The sequence below is a fragment of the Amphibalanus amphitrite genome, unplaced genomic scaffold, assembly GCF_019059575.1.
Source record: "Amphibalanus amphitrite isolate SeventyFive unplaced genomic scaffold, NRLGWU_Aamphi_draft 000657F_arrow, whole genome shotgun sequence".
Classification (NCBI taxonomy): domain Eukaryota; kingdom Metazoa; phylum Arthropoda; class Thecostraca; order Balanomorpha; family Balanidae; genus Amphibalanus; species Amphibalanus amphitrite.
The window spans coordinates 245,450-272,500 of NW_024882151.1; the positions used below are offsets into that span (position 1 = coordinate 245,450).

General features: G+C 51.0%; 1 protein-coding gene across 3 annotated transcripts in view; it reads left to right on the top strand.

The window, feature by feature from the left end:
* Window positions 1-27,051, top strand: part of LOC122364124 (integrin alpha-PS2-like) — a 60,560-nt gene that overhangs the window by 24,110 nt on the left and 9,399 nt on the right. For all 3 annotated transcript variants that reach the window (XM_043334225.1, XM_043334227.1, XM_043334226.1), the window contains 7 exons: window positions 1,481-1,584; window positions 10,359-10,479; window positions 10,890-10,951; window positions 13,978-14,026; window positions 20,957-21,132; window positions 21,462-21,671; window positions 25,085-25,187. In XM_043334225.1, coding sequence (XP_043190160.1) covers window positions 1,481-1,584; window positions 10,359-10,479; window positions 10,890-10,951; window positions 13,978-14,026; window positions 20,957-21,132; window positions 21,462-21,671; window positions 25,085-25,187 — 825 coding nt within the window. The remainder of the gene's footprint in view (window positions 1-1,480; window positions 1,585-10,358; window positions 10,480-10,889; window positions 10,952-13,977; window positions 14,027-20,956; window positions 21,133-21,461; window positions 21,672-25,084; window positions 25,188-27,051) is intronic.

A 27,051-nucleotide genomic window follows, 5' to 3' on the forward strand; every position in this document is an offset into this window, starting at 1 on the left:
ATGAGCGCCTCTCCACTCTAAGGAGGCCCAGGCGAGCAGCGTGCACCTTTGCACAGTGAACAGTGCACATAGGGGACACAGTAACACAGTGACATTTATTTTCTGCAGAGAGTGAGCGTCAGGGTCACACCACCCCAGAATGGGTGAAAGGGTAGGCCACACCGCAGTAGGCGCAAGAATAGCCACACCGCACTGGAGGGGTGGTCAGATTCACTACGTTGGGCAAGCATAACGACGCCTGCAGTGCTTACATTAACTCCGTCAGACGGAGCGGGCCACCATAGAGCTATAGGGTTCACGAAGTAGTTTTGGACGGTCAATTACATTCGGATCCGGCTGCTAGTGAGAAGAAGAGACTTAGAGATTGGTGACACTGGCAGGGAATGTTGTCTGAGCCTGCTTACATCACACAAGTCACTACATCACTATAGTGATATAGTGACTTTTACTATAAACCGTCACACGATGAGGAAGAGACGGTGAGTGAGACCTGTCCCTGGCAGCCTGCGCAGTGGGTCGCTGTCGCCATAAAACCATCAGACACCAGCTGTGCAACTAGCTTCCCTTTTGTCCATGCGCCCCTTTACGGCAATGCAGTCACTGCCAGACCACCACCTCTGCGGCTGCAGTCACATTTCTACCCACATTGACGATTGTCTGCGACCAGAGGCCGCAGGAACAGACGCTGATAGTGATAGACTGTCTGATTGCACACAGAACGTAGGCACCACAGAAGAATGCCAGCACCATGCAAATGACGCCAACCGAAAGACGAAACGCCTAACCTGAGCCAAACTGCAAGTCACATCGGGTACCTCTATGGAAATCGGCACTATACAGCTAATAGATTATACCAAACCATTAGTCTTCGAATGTGTTCAGGCAACAGGATTCGTTTCTAGCTCGACTCCCTCTGGGGCTAATGCTGGCTGCCATGGACCGTTGACTCCGCACCGGTCTCTGTTATGCCGATGTGAACGTGAGGGTTGTATCTAATCGACGAGCGTGACCGCTAGTAATGTGACAGAGGGCACCGGTATGCAAATGCCGATGGCCGGCCTGGCCGATAGCGCGCGGCCAAAGGTATCGCCCGAGCCGATCTTAAAGGCTCGTTTTCAGCGGTGGACCGATTGCTCAAACAGGCCCAGGTAGGTTCTTCAGACGTTTTAACAGCGCCTCAACTGATAGAATGGCGCTGGGTAATTAATCAGCGCTAGTGCTTAAGTGTTGCTCGCGGCATCTCACGTAAAATGATGTAGGTGAATGAGAGCCAGAGAAAATAAAAAACAACTAACTTCATCTTCGTCCCAGAAAGCGACATTCGGCATACACGGAAACAGATAACAGCTCAATACTCGCAACCTGTAGACTAAATTCTTCCAATACTTAGCGTGTATGCGTTGGCCACTACAATTTGTCACATCGTTGCAGCTGCTGTAATCCGTCTGCGTTTCTGATATCTGAATACCGTTCTTTTCAGGTAACAACGTGGCTGCTGGCCGCGCGATTGACGAGAAGTCGGAGCAGTGGTTCGGAGCTTCAGTGACCTCGACCCCTGGCCGAGACAACACAGGAGTAGTAGTGGTAAGTGGAGAGTTGTTGGTGATCCGTGGGCCAATCAACAGGGAATGGGAGATATCTGAGTGGTAGTGATGGCTCGTGCAGATACCGTATAGATCACGTGACCGGGATATCGATCGTGACCCCTGTGGAGGAGAGCCGCCGAGATGTAAGTATGCAGAGTCCGTCACAGACATACCATGCTCCCGGAGAGACTCGCGGTCCGGGACAGCTGTGTGGGGTCACGCCGGGTCACGCCGGGTCAGGCCACTGTCGGCTGTCGCAGGACGTGATCGATGTCTATCTCAGTCCCCATGCCAAAGTTGGTGCCGTACGGCGTTCTGTGATCGTCATCAGCAGTCAGAAGACGGAGGACAGAGACGGGTCGTGGCATCCGAATGGCATCTGAGCGGAGAAGAAACGGTATCCGAACGGCAGAGGAACGTCAGAGGGAGGGCAGAGAGATGACGGAGAGACTGCGGAAGGATGAGAGAGGCTGCGTAGTCCGCATTAGCGAAACAGAAGAAAAGCAGAGAAACAAGGAAAGGCAGCGGAGAGTTGGCGGAAGGATGAGAAGAAACGGCGGAAGGACGACAGAAGCCGACCCGCAGGCCGGCTCAAAGGTCGGTGTTGGGGAGAACCGAGCGTCAGAGACGGTGACCCAGTGATCCGGTTGGCGGGAGACCTCAGCCCCATGTTCCTCTGTGCTCAGTGACGCGTCGACAAGCGGCTCGTGCTGCACCGCGTGTTTATATAAGCCAGTCGGGGCGGCGGAAGGCGTGTGATGGGGGCGAGACGGCTGCGCGGCGGTGAAGCATGCAGGGGCGCCGGGCCAGGTGTTTTTGTCGGAGACACCCACCAGGCGCACTGCTGCAGGCTGAAGAGCTGCGCGTACTGCGGGAGCTGAACGGGCCATGATCGCACCCAGCGGGTCGCGATGGCCCCTCGTAGCGGGGAATGTCCCATTCAGCCCACTGCTGACGCCCAAAACGGAAGCAACGCAAAAACAGTCGCAACTGCTGCTTTTTGCATCAGGGTGCTTCCCCTTTTAAAGTGGTCATTGTTGGGGTCAGCAGGGAGTGCCGCACAGTCACAGTGACGTCCCACTGAGGTCTCCAGGGGTCACTCTGAGGTCAGGACCGTGCCGATCGGACGCTGTGACCGGTCGCAGCGGCGGGTTTTGTGAAGAGGTCCTGCGGAGAGCCACACAGAGCCAGAATACCAAGCGGTCGTCGAGTGCACGGGAGAGAGCGTTCGACACCGATAGATTGACAGGCGGCGCGAGTTTGGATGGACAGGACACGACAGATGCTGGCCACAGGCGCAGCCAGGAGCCGTCTCCGGCTGCAGGTCACTAAAATACTGCCGTGTTCCGCCGAGAATCCATGTCAAATAAAAATGGATGAAAGTTTCCAGGACCCGGCTTCCCGCTGCAGCGTGGCTGCAGTGATTTTAACAGCGTCTGCCAGTCAAATGCACCGATGACAGCTACAACAGTGAGAGTGACCAGCCGATGACCTCAGATCTTTGAACGTAAAACGACCCGTCGTTGGGCGGAGAACGAGACGAGTCGTTAGCGCGGCAGTTGGAGCGCGTCGGCGACGAAAGCGGCGCAGCGACGCCGACCTGGTCGGTAAATCACCAGCAAACACGTCAGGAATGACCGAGCCGACACGCACCGTTCGTTCGTTCGGCCGGGCGTCCTCCGTCACCGCGCTGCGACCGTCACCGCCGCGCCACGAATGCCTTCATGGTAACCCAGCGATGCGCACAATACGGCGCACGAGCGTGGCTTACTCCGAACAGCCCACATCTTGTGCTCCGACTTCTCCTGAAAGCGCACACCATGGATCAGAATCCGACCCACGCCGGCCGGCCGGACATTCCACCCACATCGCTCGTCGCCTTCCGACGAAGAGCCGACGAGCGTCTCACTCGCGCCCGGCCGAGGCGTCGTCGGCGATGCCGGGGCCATGCCGATCCGTCGGCCGATTATGCGCGAGACGCGAACCATGCGCCGGCATAGCGGCTGCCAGGGGTCCCGTTCCCACCGGGGCGAGGCGGGCGTGCGACCTCAGCGAACGCAGATCGGTCATACGGCACTCGGTGCTTATTTCGACTGCATGAGCTGTGATGTCGAACGTGTGTGCCCAAGTCAACGCGATATGACTGGCGAGGGAGGGCGGTTCGAACACATGTAAATCCCAGATAAGCATTCATAGGAGGGTGTTCACGTTTCATGTGCCAATCTATCACCTGCAAAAAGCAGAAGCCGCTGCAAATGCATGCCACCTGTCATTTCGACCAGCAGCCCATTAGAAACAAACGCAAATAATCGCATCGATTTTACTGCAGTCACAGCTATTTGTATATTTTCATTGCACGCTTCAGACGAAACACTTCTCTTGACAACTTAAGCCCCGAATTTATGAGCAATTTTAGAACGTCATGCAGGTTAACAACCACCTTCTTTATAGCCATTGTTGAGCTTTGACAGCAAGGCTTGCTCACTGCATATTCCAATACATCTCAGCATTATTGATTGCCTCCGGGAAGCCCTAAAGTGAAGAACAAACAGCGCACAGCGATAGAGCCCTGGTTCAAAAAGCTCTCGGGACTCTCCTCTCCCTCCATCCACTCAGCTGCGTGACGGCCGGCCGTCCGGTGCGCACAATCGCCATGCTAATATATTCATGTTTAATGCTTGTAGGAGCATAGATTGGCTCCGAATAACGATCGGGCAGAGACGAATGGGCTATGATTGCGAGTCGGGCGCCGGGGCACGCGCGCCGAACAAGACGAACAGCGTGAAGCGTTCACTTACAGGCCGGTCGGGGAGGGTCTCACGCGTCTCGGGTGACCGCCCCGCTGTCAGCGAACATTGGCTGAAGATGGAGAGGGCCGTGTTGGAGCGCTGTTCAAAGCGCTGATCCGACCTGTTGTGGCATATTGCTTTTGTTGTGAGAGGATTGATTGCGGGTTTGTTTGGGAAGGTCTTGTGCTGCCACAGCGATCACTCCTTTGTTTAACCCGCGAGTTGCTGGGGAGGGGGGGGGGGGCGTTAAACGCCCCCACTTTTTCGCCGGGCCATAACTGTGTCAGAAGTGGTATGATTATTGAAGTGCGTGAAATTATTCCACGCGGAAATAATTGTACGCACAAATTTGTTTGGGTAATTTTTGTGAATAAACGAGAGACTTTTTGGCATTACTGGTGTTCGGTTGTTTAAATTCTATTACAAGCTATTTCGGCCTTATCTCGGTCTAGTTACGGTATTGTATAAATAAGGGAAAATTCGACAGGGAAGATAAAGAAAGCTAAAAATGGCGAAGAGGCGAGGCACGACAACGAACCAACGATCGATTCGATTTTGTCCAGTTTGGATACCGGTGCTGGAGTCCGGTGATGGTAACCGGCGATGGAGCCCGGTGATGGAGACCGGTGATGGAGCCCGGTGGTGGAGCCCGGTGATGGAGCCCGGTGATGGAGCCCGGTGCTGGAGACCGCGGTTATGGAGCCCGGTGATGGTGACTGGTCGTGGAGCCCGGTGCTGGAGACCGGTGCTGGAGGAGCCCGGTGATGGAGCCCGGTGATGGAGACCGGCGATGGTGCCCGGTGATGGTGCCCGGGTGGTGAGCGGCGAGTGCTCCGGTTTGTTGACCGATTAAGGTGCACGGTTTGGCCGCGGTTTTATGACCGAAGATAATGTTTTTGATAATTTGTGTGTGTGCGTTTTAGTGATCTTGAAGATCAGAGGGGCGTGTGTCAGAAGTGGTATGATTATTGAAGTGCGTGAAATTATTCCACGCGGAAATAATTGTACGCACAAATTTGTTTGGGTAATTTTTGTGAATAAACGAGAGACTTTTTGGCATTACTGGTGTTCGGTTGTTTAAATTCTATTACAATAACATAAAAACGGCGCCCCGCAGGCGCGCCAAATTTTGGGTAGGTACCTGTAGGGAATTGATTGAAGTCTATTGTGACAAAATTTCAAAAAAAAAATCGGTCGGAAAAATTTTTGAGATATCGAGGTTTTAGTGACGTCATGATTTTTGAGTTTTCGACCAAAAACGGCATATGTTCAAAAAATCATATAAAATCACAGAATAGACATACAGACATGCCGTAAACGGCACTAGACTGCCAATACCATGAACAATCAAATGGCTATCTTCGATTATTGATTATCGTTTCGCATTTGCCAAAATCTTGATCTGAATCTTGGCAATTTCTCGTGACTTCTTCACGACCATGATACATACATTTCTTAAATTGAACTTTTTGAGTCAAACACGTACACATATGATAAAATGAATGTCACCATCGTGTTCTACGCCCCATATTACCCATGAGACATGTGTCACAGGCTGCGAATATCAGTTTTTATTTTCGGGGATATGTGCCTACCCGGTTGACCTGATCTTCACCCTGACCTATGCTTGACTGACCCCTACATGGGGCTGACACTCTTGTAGGCCTTATATGATGGATTGTGCACCGTTTTGACAGAGTTTATGACGAGAGGCGCTCATTGCGAAGTCCTGAAGTCCATGCTACTGAAAGCCCGATTTCAGGTGTTTGACCTGACCTTGACCCGAGCTGTGACCTCAAAATTCAACTTTAAAATACTCATCTGAAGCGTCTCGTCGCGTTCTTTCGTTTGCCGCCTCGTGCGTTTCGCTGCGCCTATTGGTTCTCGAGTTATCGGCTGGGGGCGTTTAACCCGCGCCCCAGTGTCAGTCTGGATTTTCCACGACCTGGTGTGGGGGGTGTTTGAACACACCCCCCCCTTCTAACTCGGCTCTTGGGCCACGTATCGACACGCGGTAAGCGGCAATCGAAAGAACGTCAAAAATGAGGACGAAAACACTTCGGTCATTTTTTGGGTCAGGTCAAAGGTCAGGTCACCAGAGGTCACCAAAGGTAAAATGTTGACTATTTCAACATTTTGGAAACTGCCAACGGCTATCTCGGGAACCGATAGAGCTACAGCGCCGCGGAAAAGCGCATTCGATAGCCCTTTTACAGACCTTTCTGAATAATGTTCTCAGATTTGACCTCAGGTCAACGGTTTAGCCTCCAGAGGACAGAAACTCCAAAAATAGCCGTTTTTACGAAAATCGGTTTTTCGGCGATAACTTTTGACTCAAAAGAGCCATGACATTACTTTTTCCAGCATCGTGTTTCTCTCGTCGAGACGCGTCGAATGAACTATAAGTTGACCTTGAAAAGTCAACTTGAAAATTTGACCTCAGGTCAAGGTCATGACCTGACCGGAAAAGGTCATGTTGCATATCAGTCGATCCGCAACGTCAAGCCGAACACATCTAAGGCGTTTTCAGCGCTCTAGCACGCCTCTATCAGAAGTTATTAGCGAAAAACTGTTAGATTCTGTTCGTGACCTGAGATGACCTCGGGGAGATAACGAGGGGGTCACAGTTGCCATTTTCCGGTTCAGTGTGTCAATTTTACCTACGTCTCGATGTTTGAGAGTGTCTAGAATAGCGTTCGTGCAAAACAGACGCTTTTCAATTTTCTCCCATTGACTTATAATGGAGAGGCCGCAAAATTGACCTGACCTTAGGTCACCGATATCAAAATTCCGAGATATACATTTTATAGATACTGTTACCCTTATCAATCGCTGAAAGTTTCAAAGTTATCGGTCACTCGGTGTAGCTATGGCAGACATTGAAACTTTTTATGAGGTGAGGTCACTTCAAGTAACCTGGTGACCTGACCTTGAATGACCTTGGTCTGAAATTTCCACAACATGTGTAGAATTGATGTTTGATAAGGTGTACCAAAAACGGCGGCGCTCCGCGCCGTCGTTTTTGAGATATCTGCGAAAAACCGCACGGGGGGGGGGTGTTCAAACACCCCTCACACTTGGGCGCGGGTTAACGCCCCCCCCCCCCCCCAGCAAACGGTGGGTGGCGAAATACCCCAGCAACTGCCGGGTTAATGTCTGGTCAATGCCTCATCATTCATCACCTGCTTTAGGAAGGCTATTTTAGCCTGTTGAAAAAGGCGTCAAATCCGTTTTTTCAACGACATACAGGTTAGACATACATACAAAGGGCAAACCCTACGCTTTTTAAGGTTATATTTGAAGGTTATATTTGGTAAAAAACAAAAAAAAAAAACTTCCTCTTGTTGTTGCGCCTGTTGCGCCAGTTTCTAGTTCCTTTCTGCACGCACCTTGTTTTTTCGAACCTTTTCTCGCTTGGATTTGCAAACCTTTTGTTAAGCATTTAGGGCAAAAATACGACATACATACAAAGGTGTATGGTATCTATCACACAAATCTCAACAGGAAATTATTTGAATAAGAATGAACATTATGTTTACGCTGAAGCGTCATATGCCGATTTTATCACGGTTATATTACGGAAGGACGGCGTCAGCTTCTAAAATTTAGTGACGCATTTCCGGGCCAAGAGATTATTGAGGTATGGAGGCCGTAAATTCTGTCTGAGCAGGCCGTTCGTGTTAATCAGCCCAGCTATCTCCCTTTGATGGCCTGTGAGGACCGGAAGCCCAGCTAGTGGGTAGCGTCTGATCCTCATGTCGAGATCGTTAGTTTTTCGTTAGAGGGCGGCTGGAAATAGTGTCGGCGATCGGAAGCTGGGAACATTGACGCTGGCACCAGCCGTACGGAGAGGAGGAGCGATGACGTGTTACTACATCGTAAACTAGACCTGCAGGGCCAGCAGCTCCTCCGGCGGGGAGAGGAGAGGGGAGGGGAGAGAAATGTCTCGGATTGATGTGGGTGAAGGGAAATGATGTAGATGTTCTTTGCTAGTCTTTCATCAAGACAGGAATGAGTAGTTAGATATCATCGAACGGTAACCACTCATGGTAAGCTTTTAGGTTAAGTTTTCCTGCTCCCATGTACCAATATTCCTATATAATATTGTATATTCCTATACATGTACCAATATGTACAAGTGATACAGTTCTGCTTGTTTTCCATAATGACATACGAACCAAACCGTGTCCCATATCCCACGTGAACTTCTGCGTATTCTCGTCTGATACAATTTGTCAAATGTTTCAGTAAACATTCCAAGCCAGCGTTCTTTAAGCACCTTACTTCCTAATATATTCATGAGCTCACTGTCCGGTGCGTGCCAGGAAAATGGAAACTGAGGTTTATCTTCTCGTCAGCAGTCGAGTGCTTCCAAGATTAGTATCTCAACGCTACGTCCTCACAACTCAATTACCGCAACACGAAACTGGCCCGGTGGGTGTTTGGAATGCTCTAATTGGTGTGCAGTGTTAAACCTACCACGGCTAATGAACTTTTTTATTTCACCGGAAGTAATGAACGAACGCGGAAGTCTGGTCCTGCAGCATACGCGCCGGATGGGCAGTCAGATGATCAGCTGCGTGACGACTGACGATGGGAGGGGATAGACTAGAAGTGCAAGTCTGGGAGGTGTGTCACTATTTTCTTACTTACAGAAAGGCAGCGGGTTATAAGGGTCATACGCTAGTATAATCTGACTCATGACTGTATGAATCTCATTCTTTTACCGTTTCGTAGGACTGATCAGTTGATCACCCCGAACTGATTTATTCTAGGTATCACTACCAATGAAAACTTTCATGCTGCTAAAGTCAGGGTAGCGTACACAGCTGCAGGTGGCCATGTAGCCTTCCCGCAAACAGGTGTCCACTCGCTGTCCTCTGTCCCCTGTCGTGTTGGGTGTCCTCCGTCGTGTCCGCTGTCAAGAGGTGGTCCTCCCTTCTGTCACCGACACGGGTGGCTGCAGGCGCGTCGTCCTCTGCTCTCGAACAACCCATTGTGTTGGGCTGGCTGCATGCAGTGTGCAGCCCTGGTCAGGTGCAGAGCTCAATGGGCTATACTGGGCAGGCTGACTGTTTGAGGAGTATCCGAGGGAGTCTCCTTTGCCTGATCTACGTTTCCTGGCAGCTGACTGGTCCTCACTCACCTGACCAAAATCCAAAACAGACCTCTCGATAAAGCAGTAAGCACAAGATGCGACCACCGTTTGTAGGCATTTTTTACGTTCGTGTACTCGTGCTTGCTCCCATCTGTTCGACCATCCATAAGTACGTCTGTTCGCCTCTCCAGACCTGTCTGTCCGTCTGTGCGTCTGTCCGCCGTTCCGTCGCTCCGTCGCTCCGTCGTTCGGTCGGTTGGATAGGCAGTGAGTGCCGGTGGGTATCCATCGCCACCCCGGCCACCGCGCGTGGTACGTCTCAGACGCCGTCATACGCCGGTCAGTTATGGTTGGCAGCCTCCTCTGATACTGCACCACCGGCTGCTGCTGCCGGATAGTGCTGCTAACGCCGTAATCTCGCCGACAGTATCGCTCCTCGCAGCTGTACGCTTAGCTGGCAAATCGCAGGCCGATGAACTCGAGTTTTTGTCCGTCTGACTCTGTAACCTATATCGTTTATCATGATGCGCATCTTTTCCTGTGAACGCGGCATTGTACACGGTGTAAGCATAGTAATGAACGGTTTTATTTTTACATAGTGCTTAAGATGTCATTTATGCACAATTAATTTCTACCAAGTGCTCATTTTACCTTCGGGCAAGCGATGACAATAGCTTCATGTCTGTTTGACATGTTATTGTTCATAGGATAAGCGCAGCTAAAAAAGTATATGCCTACTTCTGCACATATTCCGACCGGCGACCACTGCACGTCAATATTATGTTTCAAACACATGTTTCAATGGTACACAATTGTGTGCATGCGCGTGCAATGTGCAACAGTGTAAGTTTCACAAGTGTAACCGTGGTCTCTCTTTCTTCGCAGGCCTGTGCCCCACGCTACGTGTGGTTCTCGAGTAACCAGCGGCGCCGGGAACCCGTAGGAACCTGCTACGTCGCCAAGAACGGCTTCACCGATATCCAGGAGTACGCGCCTTGTCGTACAGGTAATTGTAGACGCACCGACACGGAGATATGGTAGTAAACACGGTAATACGCCCTGCATAATGCCACTCAGTGAAGTCGCACCCATAATTCAAGAGGGCACATTAAAATGAAGCGCAGAAAGACGAAGTTGACTAATGGTCAAATGTTTGCGTTAAAACTCACGATGGGAAGATAAACGTTAGACAGATACAACGACGGCGGTTTGCGTATATCCGACATTTGTTGATGATCAAATGCATGATTCATGTAAGCACGAGGAAACTTACCATTTGTTAAGCTTCCTCGATGGAAGCCCACACATTTGCAAACGGTACATATTAAATATATCGTCCGTAAATAACTGATAGCGCCTTTCATGCACTCCCAATGTCCGCCTCCTTCATTACAAGTGTCTCGTTTCTGCCGTCAGCGGACTGGGGCTACCATCGCCAGGGATCGTGTCAGTCGGGCTACGGCACTGCAATCAGCAAGGTAAGCGCACCGGGACGGTGTCCGCCGGTCATATCTCCGTTCCCCTCCACCCGACCTCCTGCGTGACCTGTTCGCGGTCCTGTCCACTCGCGGAGGGTCGTCTTCGTGCTTCTAGCTCCGTCCCATTTGATAAACTCCTGCTCCGGGCCTGGCTCCGGCTCCAGCTCCGGCCCCGGCTCCGGTCCGGCTCCCGGGCCGCAGTGGTCCGACCCGTCCCTGCTCCGGCTCTGGCCCAGCCCCGGCTCCGGCCGCGGTAGTCCGACCCGTCCCTACCCCGGCTCCGAATTCGACGCACACCGCGCGGCTCGTCACCGAGTAAAAACGGGGCGGGCCGCTCGTAAAAAGCCACGTGGCGTGCGGCGGGCCCTCTGACCGCGGTGATGACGGCCTGTGCATGGTAACGCGACGGCGGCCAGATGACAGCCGCGAGATGAATGGATGATAGCGCCGTGAGTCATCCAGCAGAAACACGATACGGGTAGTGTGGTTCGGATTGTTTTAGCAATGCTTTCAGATGGAAAATAAAGAACTTGTTGTTTTCACCACGATGCAACTGGTGTACAGACACCAGTTGTTAGCACATGAACAAATGCTGTATACAAATGTGTATGCTGTATACCAGGGCATAAATAACAGATGCAGTAATACCAGCTTTATACTCGTGATTTACGACAATCCGATAAAATGTGCCAAACAGCGATTGCATTCACAATTCAATGAATGTCGGCATTTTATTTTCGAGCAATATCGTTGAGCTAATTTTTCGCACTTTATTGGCACCGAGAGCTTCATATTTCATCCAATAACCGCAGCTGCTGCAGTAGCTTACCTCCAAAACAAATTTATCGGAGATTATGTCTTAACCAGTGAGCTGCATCAATATTTGAGCCGACTACTGCGGTGCACCTCGGGGACGCATAACACGTCCGTTGCGCACAACTAATGGGCTGATTTCTGCGGTCAGCTGTGAATGATACGACATTCGGCACAGAGCGAATGCCGGGGACGATTTGCGAAACAGCGTGTTTGTGCGAACAACATACGGCACCTGAGGTTAGACCGATCCGGTGCAGATGCAGATTGCAGGACAGGATTTGCGTTTAAGTTATTTGAATCAATATTGCAGTACAAGTAGCAGGCGCGACATCCGTGAAGCACCCCATTCAAGGACGTTTCCAGTTGTATTCATACGGGTTGTGAAGAGCTTTCCGGATGTTATGTAAAATGGAGGCGAGAATCAGGACAGAGGACCGCCCAACAGGCCGTAAGAAATAGCAGAGAAGTGGGACGCATCTGCAAATACTCTTCACATAAATTGGAGTAAATTGGAAGCCAAACGCTGTAAATCTTAAGTGATTTCACATGTTCCAGCAGCTCATTTAATCTTAAAAGATCTTAAAAGACAAGTAAAATAGGTTACAGTATGTCGATTGCAGTGCTAAGACAAGCCGCCTCTCTGGGCCGAGGGTCGGTCGTGTTTATGTTTCCACGGCGGGGGGTGGGCAGGGGCGGACAGGACCCCACTGGGGCCGTCGCGCGGTCGGTCGCTCGGCCATCCAGCCGCACGCACAACTGCCCGACAGGACCATTTATCAGCGACGGCACGTGCGGTACCCTGGAGACCAGCGAGCCGGCGGGCACCACGGGACGGTGTCGACCCCTTCCCGAACGCCATCCAGCCGACCGGCCGCCTCATTCTGGTCCACTGGAGACCAGCTGAGAAGGGAGGGAAGGAGTAGGGTCTGGGGATCGAGCCCTTGAGCTCCGAGCGCGGTGATCAGACGGCCTTTGTGTAGTGATTGCGAGCGAGCCTCATCCAGTCAATGGAGGTTAACGGTGGATGGTTTTTGTGGCGTGCTTATAGAGAAGCATAAGGCCCGTTTATGTGGAGGACAACGTATTAAAAAGATTGTCCTACCCAATCCCTCAATGAATGTCACTATCCAGCGAGCATTTGGTGGGCTCAGGGGCCAGATGCGAGCTCTCAACACTTGGTACGTACATTTCGTCATCAAGTGTCAGCGCTGGGGGAACATTAGGCTAGCGGGTGCAGAGAGAGACGGCCAAGTCGGGACGAGTTATGTGTCGTGCACGCCCCACTGCCAGGACAGCTGGAGTCGGTTTCCGGCGATTGGAAACGGCACGTGCAAACGACCGTTTTACGCTACTTGCATCAGAGCAACTCGGAATTACATCCAATGAGAATTTGTCATTCAGCTAGCTGGCAACTTATGGACGGTTCGTATTTACGTAGCATAATTACATTAATATTTCTACGACTTGTCAATACATTCCGCTTTTGCAGTTTATATCAATTTCAGGAGCAGATACGAAACATTATTTGTATTGCATGCAACGAATTGCATTCTATTTCCAAGTATTCAATTTTACGGAACTTTAACCGAGGTAGATTCAGCCCACTTCCGCATTCCACATGCAGTTTGTAATCGCCGAGGCCCGATAGTTCTGTGATCTGGTGGGCTGTCAGGCGGCTGTCACTTCCAGCCGAGTCTGGCCAACCACTGCGCAGCCGTCTGTCGGAGGCGGGCGGGCGGAACAGACCGCGGCCACCGACACCGAACCGACTTCTGACACGACAGGCCACTAACTGGGGCGAAACCCTGACAGAGCTGAGTGACGCACATCGAACTGACTTCCCTCCGAATCATCTGAGGCACACCTGGAGCCGCCTATCGCTCCAACAAAGACTTCACCTCTGACCTCTCCTTCCCTCTCCGTTCCCTTCACCCACCTCTGTGCATTAGACCTCACGCCCTGCAGCTTTGTCTCTGCTATCAGCGACAAACCAGACCGGCGCGGGAGCGCGTCACCCTGCAGCGCAGCTGGCCAGGTGCCGGTTTTTGGAGGAGGACGGCTAGCACGCGCCGTCGATCAGGGAGACTTTTTGCCGCCAGTCTGAAAGCTGTGCCGCCGGCCGAGGGGGGACGAGGGACCGTCGTTGTCGTCGTGTGCCGCGGTCGTCACCGGCGACGCGCCTGTTCTGATCAAGTGTTTTTCGTCGGCAGGACGGGGATCGTTTGTTCGTCGGTGCCGTCGGCAGCTGGTACTGGCAAGGTGAGTCGCAGTCGACGCCAGCTGCTGCGCGGAGAGCGGAAATGGAGCGGGGGAGGTGGTTACGGGTTTAGGGCGCCACAACTGCACATGCTTTGGTTATGTGACACCCATAACTCCAAAAGTTAACGCAAACCCCCCCCCCCAAAGGCAGCTGTGGAAACACTGAGAAATTCCAGTAATACGGCATACGAAGCGACAGGAAAACGCTGTTGCTGCTTAAGCTTTTAACAGCTAGGGAGGCGAGGTATTTATTTATCTTTCACCACGCTATGAAGCCATAGGTCGTAATAAGTCTGCTGGAAAAGTGTCCGGTCATCCGACAGCTGGACTTTGACGGACACCCGATGGCGTTCTAAGTATCTTTCATAAACAAAGTGCCAGCTCGGAGATAAAATCAAACAGACGTGTGTGTAATTCAGCATAATCACGCTATACTTTCTTTAGGCTTTGCATAGTAATGTCATCACCCAGCCGGCGCCTCTTTCACCTCTTGGCGACTAGCTCTCACGGGCATAGACACCTCCGCTGACAGTTGCAGCGCCCATAGCGCCGACCGCCTCCTGTCGTGCCGGAGCGCACTCACCACCCGTTCCGCTCCGTCGAGTCCGTGGTCCATACGGCGTCACGTCCCGCCCGTCCGGGCCATTATGCCAATATAAAGCCCGGTCGCCACGATCAGAGTGAGTTGTTATTCTGCCAACTTCATTAGGCTGATGACGCGGCCAAACTCGGCGGCATAACTCAGGTCGGCGCGGCAGGGATTGCGCACCGCCGCCGGCCCAGTCGATCTCATCTATTTGTCCCGTGTACTCGCGCTGCCGCCCGGCCGCCGCCTCCAATTTGAGACTGCACGTGTCGGCGGCGACGGCTGGCAGCGGCCGGTCGGCCGGGCCGCGGCGAGGAGGAAACCCAGCTGGCCCGGGCCGCGAACTGAAACAGCCGGCCGGCCGGCGGGCCTGTTGGGCGTCCGCCAGCGGTGCCGGGACGGAGAGGAAGGGGCGACGGAGAGGGTGACGGGCCAACCACGTGGCCAGTGCTCCTCAGCAGTGCACGGCTTAACGAATGGATGCACAGGAAATGTTCCACACAAGATGCCAAACTGCCGCCGCTGGCGACGCCAGAGCACCGCTGCGTGGACATAAAGACAAAACATCGCGGAACCGGGAAACATGAGCCCTAAATACGCGAGCCCTAACGCATGTTTCGCAGAAACCGACATTGGGGATGGGCTAAAGGTTAAAACTACAGTGTCCCAGTCACCCATTGAGTGTTGTTTCATGTCACTGGTTCGACAACCCACTAAGAGCGCTGTCGATTCTCCCTTTTGATCGGGCCGAAGACAATGGGTTTAGCATTCAGCCCAGTACTCTGGCCAAATGACACACGAACTATCCATATCAAACGGTCAGCTCAATTGTTGCACAAACAATACATTCAAAACAGCAGGCACAATGCATGCAACTGAGAAAATGGCTGCCTGATGTTGGCTGCTGGAGATGTTGTCAAGCCTTATAACCACTCTGAAACAAGTCACTCGAGATAGTCATCCGCGATCCATCTCATTTCATAACGTTTAATGGTATTTCGGTGTCTCGATTAGAACATCATTTGTTAAATGTTGGCCCAATACCATCAAGACGAGTGAAATTTATCGTCTGACAGAAAATACGTACGTTTCGGGAGGCCATAGTTTTTGCCAAGCAAACCAAGCTTTTTATTGAATTCAATTGGCCAAATTTTAAAGGGACTATCCCACCTTTAACATGGGGTTTGAGTTGAGATAGCCAAGTTTGCGGCGAGGTTCAGAAACCACTATCTATCTAGGTTGCAACCCCCGCGGCCTCTTGGTGTTGAAGAAATTCGTTCCCTTCATTTGAAAATGAGCCTTGCGCAAGGCCCTATCTTCAACATGGAGCGACCGTTAGTGTGACGTCACCTCGTTTAGTCATTCTGATTTAAATGGGTTTGTTCGTTGAAAAATCGCTTAAAACTTGGTCTGAACTTTGTTGTGGTGCCTACAGAGTAAAAAGAATCAGCTTTATGACAGTAATGTGGCCGGGGGAAGGAGGTAATTTTGGGCTGTGACGTCACATATTTGAAAGTTTGTGTTTGGAATATGGGAAGCCTAAGATGTTTAATGAAAAATAAATGCCAGAACCGTGTTCCTGGTCATCCAATCTATAAAGTCGGGCACAATTTAACTGGTTTTAACAGCATTTTAGAAGGTGGGATAGTTCCTTTGACCCTTCGACGCGGTTGGTCAACAAGTGGCAACCAGTCGAATGATAAAATCATAAAAGTACTCGAAATTACTTCCGAAATACGAATAAAAACCTATTGCCTTTTATTTACACCATTAGAAAGATGTAGGTGAATTCTTTACTGGGCAATGGGCATGATACAGTGTGATATATGCCTCGTTTTCCAACTTCCGTCGTCCACAAACAATGTCTGCCTTGACCCAGGTCACTGCATGTGGGCGACAGTTACCGACCGTCGGCCGCAGCCACTGGGCCTGTCAACAACAACACTCGGCGCGCGTCCCGGCACCAGCGCACCGTCTGTTCTGAGAGCGTCCCGACAGCGCGCTGACGGCGACGACAGCGTGCGCCGGGATGGCCGCACTTTTTGCCGCCGACTGTGTACAGCCGCGCTGGGTTTGTCGGCCAGCGCCGGGATTGTGCTCTGACGTAACGCAGCAGAACAGTACGATAAAATACTCGTCAGCTACTGCCTACTAAAAAGAATTCTAGATGGATAATATTGCATATTTAAGCAATACATTTACCTATTATTCGAGATGTGCTAAAAGATAGCTATCTGACAAAGCTCTATTTCAGTGTTTACATGATTAAAAGGATACAGAAGAAGCAACCGATTAGATGATAACGACCAAATTTTTTTATCGCTTGCGAGGCTTATTTAAAATAATAGCCATAACCAATAAGCGGTTAATATTAGTGCTGATGGATAACTAGAGGTAATGTCATCAGGATGAAATACTGCACTTTAATGAATGACGTGATTTGCATCAACGATATATTCCGGACTAATGACTGAGTGAGTCATCAAAGTTGTTGATGCAAACTTCTCATCATTCAGCATATAGTATACATGCTTTGTAAGAAATGTGGCTCACCGACGGCAGCATCAGCTAAAGCAAATTTATTCTATTTATCAATTTGAATGAACTTTCGTGAACTTTAAAAAAACTTAATTTTATCAGCCATTTCTTTCTGGTAATAAACCCATCCAACATATTGTATAAAATTGTTCAATGCATTGTATCTAGCAATTTTAAGAACTTTTACAGGACTTATGAGGCAACTACTTTCATTAATTCATATAATAATTAGCAATCACCGAAATGAAACATGTGTTACATATACCTTCCTTACCAACTGCAAATCTTCTTTTCTACGGTAAATTGCCCCTCTCACAAATCTCATTTCGAAATGTATCTGTCATCTGGATTGGCCCGCTTCCGATAACTAAGGAGACAGATCAAGAACTTTTTTCAGACAGCCTTGCGCCTAAAATTTCGCACATCTTCAGTCCCCGCTCACATACCGCTCCAAGGCGCAGCGCGGTAAGGCGCAGTTGCAGAGTTATTGCTCGTCAGGGGTTGTAGCTCGCTCACAGCTTTCGTTAGTGCCACCTGCAACAACGCAGCCCCATGTTTTGCTGGCACCTGTTCCTGTCGCATCGTGCCCAGCGTTTTTAATCACCCGGCGATAGTCATAACTTAGATCCAGCTCAGCTGGCGCGAGAAGGAAAACACATTTTATTACGCCGTTAAAACCCTTTTTCCATTTGTCTATGCTCGGAGAGACATTTCACAACCGTTACACGTTAGGTGGCACCCTGCTGCTATCCGACCCAACACGGCTCACCTTTCAGTGACCTGACCTGACCCGAGTACAGCCCTCCTCTCTGGACCAAGTGTAGCCCCATCGGCGTGTACCCATCTCCACCTTTCCATCGATTGATTAGGTGCCAGCCACCGCCGCCAGTCTTTTTGCCGGCTGTTTTGATTGGAGCCGAGAGCCGGCGCTATTTCATGCCGACGCCGACCCGTGACGTCTGAGACGGCGGACGCGGAGGTTCACTGTTTTGTGAGCCACTGCCGGTCCAGACAGACGCGGAGCCGAGTCACGCATCGCGCCCGATCTCGGTCAGTGCAGCGGTGGCTTCTTCTCGAGCCAAGGTGTCAGCACCTTCCGTGTCACGTGACGTGACTTTATCACAAAACTGCTGACCAAAAACCTGGCGAGATGAGACGCGAGGACAGGGAAGTGTCTGATGACTGATAATAGTACGCTTCTATCTGCATTCTTCATCCCGAGTCGTAGATATCACGAATTAGTAACATAATGCACGACGCGCGGACCCGGGACCACGCAGCTGTTTGTCAGGTCAGGCTCCAGTCTGAGTCAGTCTGACTCACTCTACTGGTCGGTATTCGGTCAGGCAGTCGTGGCCCCAGGTGGTGTTGTTTGTGGCGCTACATGAGCACATCCTGCATAACAGCTTCGAGTATGACCTCGCACGGCATCCCATGCCCGAGCCATGCGTCATAGCATTGTCCTAAGTGGGGTCAGGGTTGATAAATGTACGGCAGTCTCTGCAACGTCAACAGGTGATCACATCCGCATACGTCACTGGCTTTGATAGAGTTTTGTCACTGCAGGACTGGGCAGTGAACGAGCCTGCATTACAATAGTCCTTGCTATAAGTTATTCCAAATTTCTCCAAGATGCGACGTTCAGGCCTAAAGTCGCCGAATGACAACACTCCCACTTTGTTCAGCTTTTGCATTTATTCCCTGTACGTACGTCCACGGCACACGCACTGTGCAAGTAAAACGTTGCACTGCAGTTACAACAGGACACTAAATCATACTGGGCCATTAACGATGACCGCCGAATGTGCCGCTTACCGAGGAGAACAAGTAAGTATATCAACCTGTGTCACCAAGCTCTCAGCTTCTGCCTTCTTCACGCAGAGCTCAAACATCGTAAGCGGCCTGAGCAGAGTCACGTTTGGTGTTCTCGCAACGTAACCGGGTGCTCAACGTCTGTGCTCTCCAGCAGCCTAACAGTGTGCTCAGCAGTCGCGTGTTCCGCCTACGCCACAAAGCGCGCCGCTCTGCGCTGCTGAATTGCTAACCACCCTGTCTCGATCTGACCACCCTCTCCCCGCGCGGTATCTCTGTTTGTGTGTGCGTTGTGTGTGAGAGGTGGACAGGACCGACATGCCTTGGCTTTCCCAGTATCCTGTCGCCACTGTGTTGCCCAGTGTGTCCGTTTCTGTACGTCCCTCTCCCGGCAGGTCAGCTCTACAATCTACCTATTCAGGCGGCGCGGCCCCTGCCGCCACCACAGTACTTTAAATCGTCGAGGATAGGTAAACTTCGGCACGTTACAGACGCCGCATTTTCGACAGCTATGCTCCTCATCTGTCGTCATTCATAACACGGCGGCCTTCGCGCCTTTGGCAGCACCACTAATCAACGGCTAATCTCTCGAATCCCCGACCAGGCCCGGTGGGTAGCGCATCTGGTAGCCGTTTTCAGGAGCCTGTTCGCCGTCCAAATGCCTGATATGAGAGACAGATGGAGTGATTTGATTGGCGATCGGTGTTGGGCTCGTGAAAACGGCTGCCAGTCCGCCCTGGGCCTGGGTGGGGTGGCCGAGCACTCTGCACCATGGCGACTGCCGATACACAATCACAGCGGAATGAGACTGGCAAACAACAGAACAACACAACACCAGATAGGAGGAAAGTATTCATGATCTATTTGCTTGAATAATCGATGACATTTACACGTAGTTCGATAGCTTCTTTTGTTACTCAGTACATTCACTTATCTAAGAATTCAGGCATGCTGCTCTGCTGCATCACACCAACATAATTATTTGCTCGTTACTTGAGCTTCCGCTTCACAAAACCATTCGGCGATGTATACACCATGCACAATGCACATTGCAGAGAAGCCTACTTAGAGATGCATCTATTCACGTCTCTTGTCAATGCTTTAGAGCGAAGCACGAGTAGAGCTTTTAAGCTATACGGAAACAGAAGATTGTTCAATCTTTCAAAAGTTATGTTTCGTATACATTTCCACGAATGCAATTCTTGCCGCAAATACTCGCATGCTATTCACTTTTATTTTGTTGTGGACTTTATTTAGTTATGCGTTTATAAAGGTGTATTAAATTTGCAATATGCTTATAAACGAGCATAAATACGCGAATTTTCACTAAGACTTTTCAGCAACAGTAGAAGCATAGCAACACATTTCCATTCACTTTGTGATTTGGACCGTGAACTTCCGGTTACATATGTTTACAAGGCGATTTACGAGTACTTGAGCAATAACACGTTTGACCAATGTTTATGGATGATCTGGTACAGACTGTTGATAAGGAGTGCACTGTACCCTGTCAATCACACCACTCCTACATCTATCTTGGTAACCTGAACGGACAGCTGTTTGCCTGCGACTTTTATGGAGCGATATAAGACCAGGTACTCTCCGTTTTGACCTCTGTGACCCAGCGAGGTCACTGCTATTCTTTGTTGCCATATCCATCGCGGGTATCTGACTTTCAGAACTGTTCGCCCATGCATTTCTCTGAAGGCCCTGATTACCCGGAATGACCTAACGACCAGCTTCTAGATGCATTTCGTTCCCTTTGAACCCCGTGACCTGACCCGGGACTACCTATCTGGCCACCGATCAGACCTGAGTGACCGACTCTTTGAACTTTGGAAAAGGTCACATGCTAACATGAACTGTTTCGCTGCTCGACGGTCTAAACAACAGGCCGAACATAAAAAACAACGGGCATATCGGCCAAACTAACCCCATCGGCGCCCTCCCCAGTCTATCTCTGTTCCACTCTGACCTCCGCTCCCTGACCCCAGGTCAGCTGTTCAGCCAGCACCTGTACTCGCGTCCGGATCTCTCCGGAACCGGCGAGGGCCCCACCTCGCAGGATGACAGCTACCTGGGCTACTCGGTGGCCGTCGGGGAGTTCAACGGGGACGATCAGCAGGACGTGGTCACTGGCATGCCGCGCGGCGCCAACCTCACCGGAAAGGTCAGTTCGCAGAGAGATCCAATGATTGGTCAGAGATTGAAGTTTGTTTGATGCATGGTTTGTTTATTTTGAGCACGAAGAATCGCTAAAAATAGATGGTTACGAGACTTTTACCGAATTAATAAACTGGATGCTCACCCTTGCCCCAACTGGTCCATTTTCCCAACGATAGCTTTTTTACACCGAGATTCTGAAGCTGTTAGTTGACGATCCTCGTTCTCGCGACCCCCAGTCCATTGACCATTGTTAAATTTTTATTCCCCGACGATTCAATACTTCAAGCCCTTGAATATAGGATATTTTATAGTTTCAACATCTTCTTTTGGCAGGTGGTTCTGTACGACAGCAATCTACGGAACCTGTTTAACCTGACCGGCGAGCAGATCGGCTCCTACTTCGGCTACTCAGTTTGTGTGGCCGACCTGAACGGGGACAAACTGGACGACATCGTCATCGGCGCGCCCTTCTACACCGACTACTCCAACACGGAGGGGAAGTACGAGACCGGCAGGGTCGTCATCGCCTACCAGAGCAGCCAGGTGAGTCTGAGACGTCCGTTGGCCCGTAACTGTGGCCTCATGCCAACATTGCACAGTGCACACTGCACCGGGTCCATGTCGCAGTTATCTGCCGCCGGCCGCCGCGCCTAATCATCCACCGCGGAAGTGCTCAGCACAGTGACACATCGACCACATTTCGGCGCCGTGTCAGCCTCTGGCGTCACATGTGACCGCGCTGAGCCGGTGATAATGTGCCAGTTGGCAGTGTGTGCACGCACCCCGCTCCAACTGGCGGCTGCAGCGAATGGTAGGTTGCAGGAGCGACCCGCTGCGAGCGCGACCGCGCGGCGGCGGAGGCGGCCGCGACGGCGGCGGGAGGAGGCTGATGACGCCGTGACCCGCCGCCGCCGCTGAAGCCACCAGACGCCTCGACGGTCTCGGCGTTAGCCCGTGCATCACATGACGCCTCTACTTCATTAGTGATCGTGACACTAACGGTAACCATAGAGAGGCTTGAAGCCGACTCAACAGCCGTGTGCGGAGCCGGTGCGAGCGACTTTAGCGAGTGTCATTTGAGCGAACGTCATTTGAGCGAACCATTTTCAGCGAATGGCAATTCAGCGATTATCAAGTTCAGCGATTATCAAATATAGCGATTATCAATTTTAGCGAAAGCTATGTTTCAGCGACATCTATTTCGTCGACTACAATTTGAGCGACTGCCAGTTCAGCGAAACACTTCATCGTCCTGTAACGTTCTTTTTTTGCGAGCGTATACGCGCGAATGTTTTCGGAATATCTCATGGTTATCCGGAACTGGATGGCGAATGTCACGTCCAAAGACCTCAGACATTGAGCTCCAAATGTAATGCTACATTTCTTAACAATTCCAACGGTTGAATTTCACCCCCTGCTCTTTATAGAATTTAACAAATAGAATAGTTATATTAAGTTTTGTCCAGACGGTACCTACTCATAGGCGGCGGAACGAAGGGGGGTACCGGGGCACCGTGCCCCCCTTGATTTTGGCATTTTAACATTAGCCCTATGGGCGTTGCATGGAGAGAATGAGACCAAAAGTCGGCGGTGCCCCCCTTAATTGAAGGTGTTCCGCCGCTACTGAACGGTAGCCAATCCATTGTATTTAATTTTGTCTTTACCTCTGGTGGATTACAAACTGTTAGGTGTTATCATGACGTATGATATAAAACAAAAATTTAAAAACGAAACGTTGCAAGATCAATGATTAAACGTTGCGAAATGAGGCCTGATATTTTTGTGGTTTCAGGTTTCCAACAAGATTACTAGAACAAGATAACAGATTTTCAAGATAACAGTCGCGCGCAGCTTGAAGCATAACACAAACCAAACGGGTATTCAAAGGGCAAGAATTTCCGAAAAGTAGAAATTATTGACTTTCGTCGCGTTCGGTTTCGCTGCAACTCTATTCGCTCAATTGGTCTCCCATTGACCACCATATATTCGCTCAATCTGGTTTCGCTGATTCTGGTCCTCGCTTACGTTGATAATCGCTGTGATTGAATTCGCCGACTTGACAATCGCTGAAAAAGTCAATCGCTTAAATTGATAATCGCTGAAAATGTTTCGCTCAAATGTCGTTCGCTGAAATGACGCTCGCTCAGGTGTCGCAGAACCGTGCGGAGCGGCTGGGCCGAGCTTAGCGGTGTTAGTGGCTGACCTGACCCGGTCGGACCGTGTTTAAAACTCAGCGGGAGGAGTTGGTTGGCGATGACAAGGGAGGCTGCCAGCGAGGTCGCACGGGGAGGGTCACTAGAGACGGCAGCGGCAGCCTCTCAGGTCGGACTCTAATTGCAGGCTGTTCAGACCCTGGGTCACAGTGTCAGCGGACCCGGAGCTGGGCAGCGATTGGTCACCGCAGCGACTGCCGTTGTCGCTGTGATTACGGTCCATTTCATGGGTTAGTGCGCAACAATTGCAGACGGTCGGCAATCGTCGCCACACCTTCGTCACAGTGGCGTCTAATTTGTCGTCAGCCGGCACCTGTCGGGGTGATGAAGGGAAATGATGCGAGTCTCTTCTCTCAGCACTGTTTGCGCTGGGTTAATTCTATGTTTTGACTGTCACTCAGACGGAAAACCATTAATCAAATGTGAGCAAGGCCTGCATTCCAGCGACAGATTGCTCAAACTCCTGTCGCTTTTTCATCCTCCGGGCTAAACACAATTGCTGAGACACGCAGACTGGCAGATGTAGGAACGATCGAGTCAGCAGGCACCTGTGAATGAAATGTGATCATTATTATTCGGCGTGTGCTGATCAGCCCCTCCCACCAGTCAATCGTAAGGCGGGACGGTCATAAACAGCAGAGAATGACGTGCGAACCTACACTTACTGTCGACGGTGACGTTTTCATTGTGTGAAGGAATGTGGAGAGTGGGTCGCCGCAGCCAAATTAGTATACTGTTCGTACTATTATAGGTGTTAGATATAGCACGTATGAGCCTGTCAGAGATCCAATGAAACGTAAATTGTTTTGCACGATCTTCCCGCCTTCATTCTTACTGCGGTTTTTCATATAATTATTTGTCCATCTCAGTATATCTTGATCACGTTTTACGTTGCACGCTGCTTTCCTCAGCCATTTATTGCGCAAGAAAAGTATCGCTTACGCTTCATCTAGCTTGAAAGATGGCGATAACAAGTAACTAGGGCGATGCGTAATCCAATTTAGGCGTAAATATCACGTCGATGGCCGCTTTTGATGATAATGTTTTGGTCTTGAACACCTCATTCCCTCTGTTTATCTCTCCAAATTGATGCGTATGGCTACGGTGACAGCTTTCAACGCCATCAAACCAGATAGTTCGGTGGCTAACGGAGCCCTGATAGCGGCCAAATAAAGTCATCACTCTGAGATATGGTAGCACTGGCTACCACCCGACCACGCCATTTGCTGGTCAACGCGCGGCATGTGCTTCCTTGGCCGTGAAATAAATCAGATTAATTTCGTCGTCCATCAAACGGAACATGACCCAAACACGAGCCGCTTTTGTGTGAACACCGAGCTGTTGTGGAGACTTCGCCCCCTGGAGACTTCGCCTTCAAGTGGTGGGGGGTGTGGACCTGGGGCTCGCCTCGGGTCCGCCCCGGCGCCGGCCGACTCCGGTTCCGGGGAGCCAAACGAAGTCACGTGCCCTCTCCGGGGCGCAGCTGGGGGTGGCTGCCCGCCGTCGCCGGCTGCTCTCCCGGACCTCCTCCTACCGGAAGCTACTCTCCAGCTAGCTACACCATCCACCCGGAACCGGAGGAGGTCCGGGAGACCGCCGTGGTGGCGGCCCTGGCGGCGGCCGCCAGAGGCGCCCAGAGCCGACAGGCTACACTTCATTAGAAGCGGAGGGAAGAACAACAACAACAACAGCTGTTGTGGAGCTCCCATGACCCAGGGTGACAAAAACTCTGTTTCTTTCCAGCACCTGTTCAAGCGGTTCGACTTCCTGGACGGAACCAAGTCCAAGTCGCGGTTCGGCCTGGCGCTCACTTCCCTGGGCGACATCGACTGGGACGGATACCAAGGTAAACTCAGACCCTGACCCGCTGGTGCACCTACACGGAAAGAAATATAGTAAATGTCCGTAACAGACCCAGCCATCGCTCTGGTTCGCTGAACTTGTAATTCCACAATATGCATGTTAATATAAATCGTTCATACATTTTCATGCACATTTGACTAACGGAAATTGAAATCTCGGCGGCTGCTTGAACCGTAAATTTTTATTCATGTTTTAAAAACGCACGAGAGTGGGTGCTTCGCCTCTTCAGTGGCGCCACTTCGGATCATGATTGGCTCCCTGCTCCCGCTGAGAGAAAGCACGGGTGGTAAATCAGACGCTAATGGATGGGTGACCCCGCCCTCCCGCCCCCGATATCTGTTCAACATCGCACTCATGTGCCGACACGCGCTCATAACCGGACAGCGAAAACCACTCAGTTTTCCAGCTTCACCATGAAGCTCGTGACTGCACGGCATAGAACTGAGGAAGGTCATTTTCAACGTAACGTACTGCAGCCGGAAATGGACTAGGCGTGCTGATGAACACAGCTCGCAAATGTGTCCAAAGTGATGATGAACACAGATTGAAAGACCACCAAGCTTCAGCGAGCACTCTCAGGAGACACATGTACTCCGAGTGCCGGTCAACATCCCACGAGAGTGCCTCCGAACACGGCTTCAACATATCCTGCAAATGACCTCTGCAGCGGGTGCATTAGCGACATCATCTTGCCGCTAATGCAGGTCGGGTAATGGTGGATCCATCAGGGGCGACCTTGTGCCGTCCACACCGCTGCCCTGGAGCCGCGGAACGGCGGCATAAACAAATGTTTGGTGGGCAGGCCGCGTGTCTGCCCGACCTAATACGGCACACACACGCGACACCACACTTTTGCCGCGGCTAATCTGATCCACGCCCTGACACGTGACCTACCCGCCCCGGGGGCAAGGGGTGACCGGGGGCGCCGCCGGGTCACCGGGTGACCTGAGGGTGGTACGGGGTCACGGGGAGGAGGCGATCGGGAAGCGGAACAAGGCAGACTGTGTTCGTACGGCGGCACGGCGCACTGTGGACCGGGATAAAGGGGATGTTAGCCACATAATTTACACTGGCGAGCCGGGGTCGGCGGGGTTAACTGATCTGTCGGGATGGTCGTAGATAAGGTCGGAGCGGGTGGTAAGAGGTAAGGACTAAGGAGAGCACGTGACGCCATAGACCGGGTAGCATGCACTGAGCACTCATTTCCACAGTATGTATAGCAGAAGTAGGAACTATGCAACTGGAAGTAGTTAGAAACTGTATATAGGTACAATAAATGATTGGGTGTCATTTACGGGGAAGATGAATGGGTGTTTAGATGGCCGGACTGGCATATGAGTCATTTGATAGCCTTTTAACTTTTAAGCCATCACTGATAGCCTAAACAATAACAAATAATATCTCGAGGCTGTGCACCTAAAGCTTGGTAAGTCAGAGAAATCCAACGTCCCAGATTCCTTCGATTCCATCTCAACTTCACCCACGGCGGCCCGTTTTAGAGGGACAATCGCTGTTAGAAAACAGCGATACTCTAATGGAATACAAATGGCTTGATTTCCCATCGTCTGTTCTGCTATCGAGCCTTCTGAGCGGCATCTGGGTGCCATAAGGTTCAACACTCCAGACGCCATATGGAGCCGAAACAATGGTTTTTTTGTGCCCTTATAAAAGCCCAATATTTCGTTCGGGGAGCACTTCAAGTAGCCATATCGGATAAGTTGTTGATTGCGTTAGCGTTCACGGCTGGAAAATAGGATAAGATACTAGATGACGCTGATTGTAACGGTGTGGGTTGGCGAATCCAAAATAATTACCGGCAAACTATGATCGACATGGAATGTTTCCAC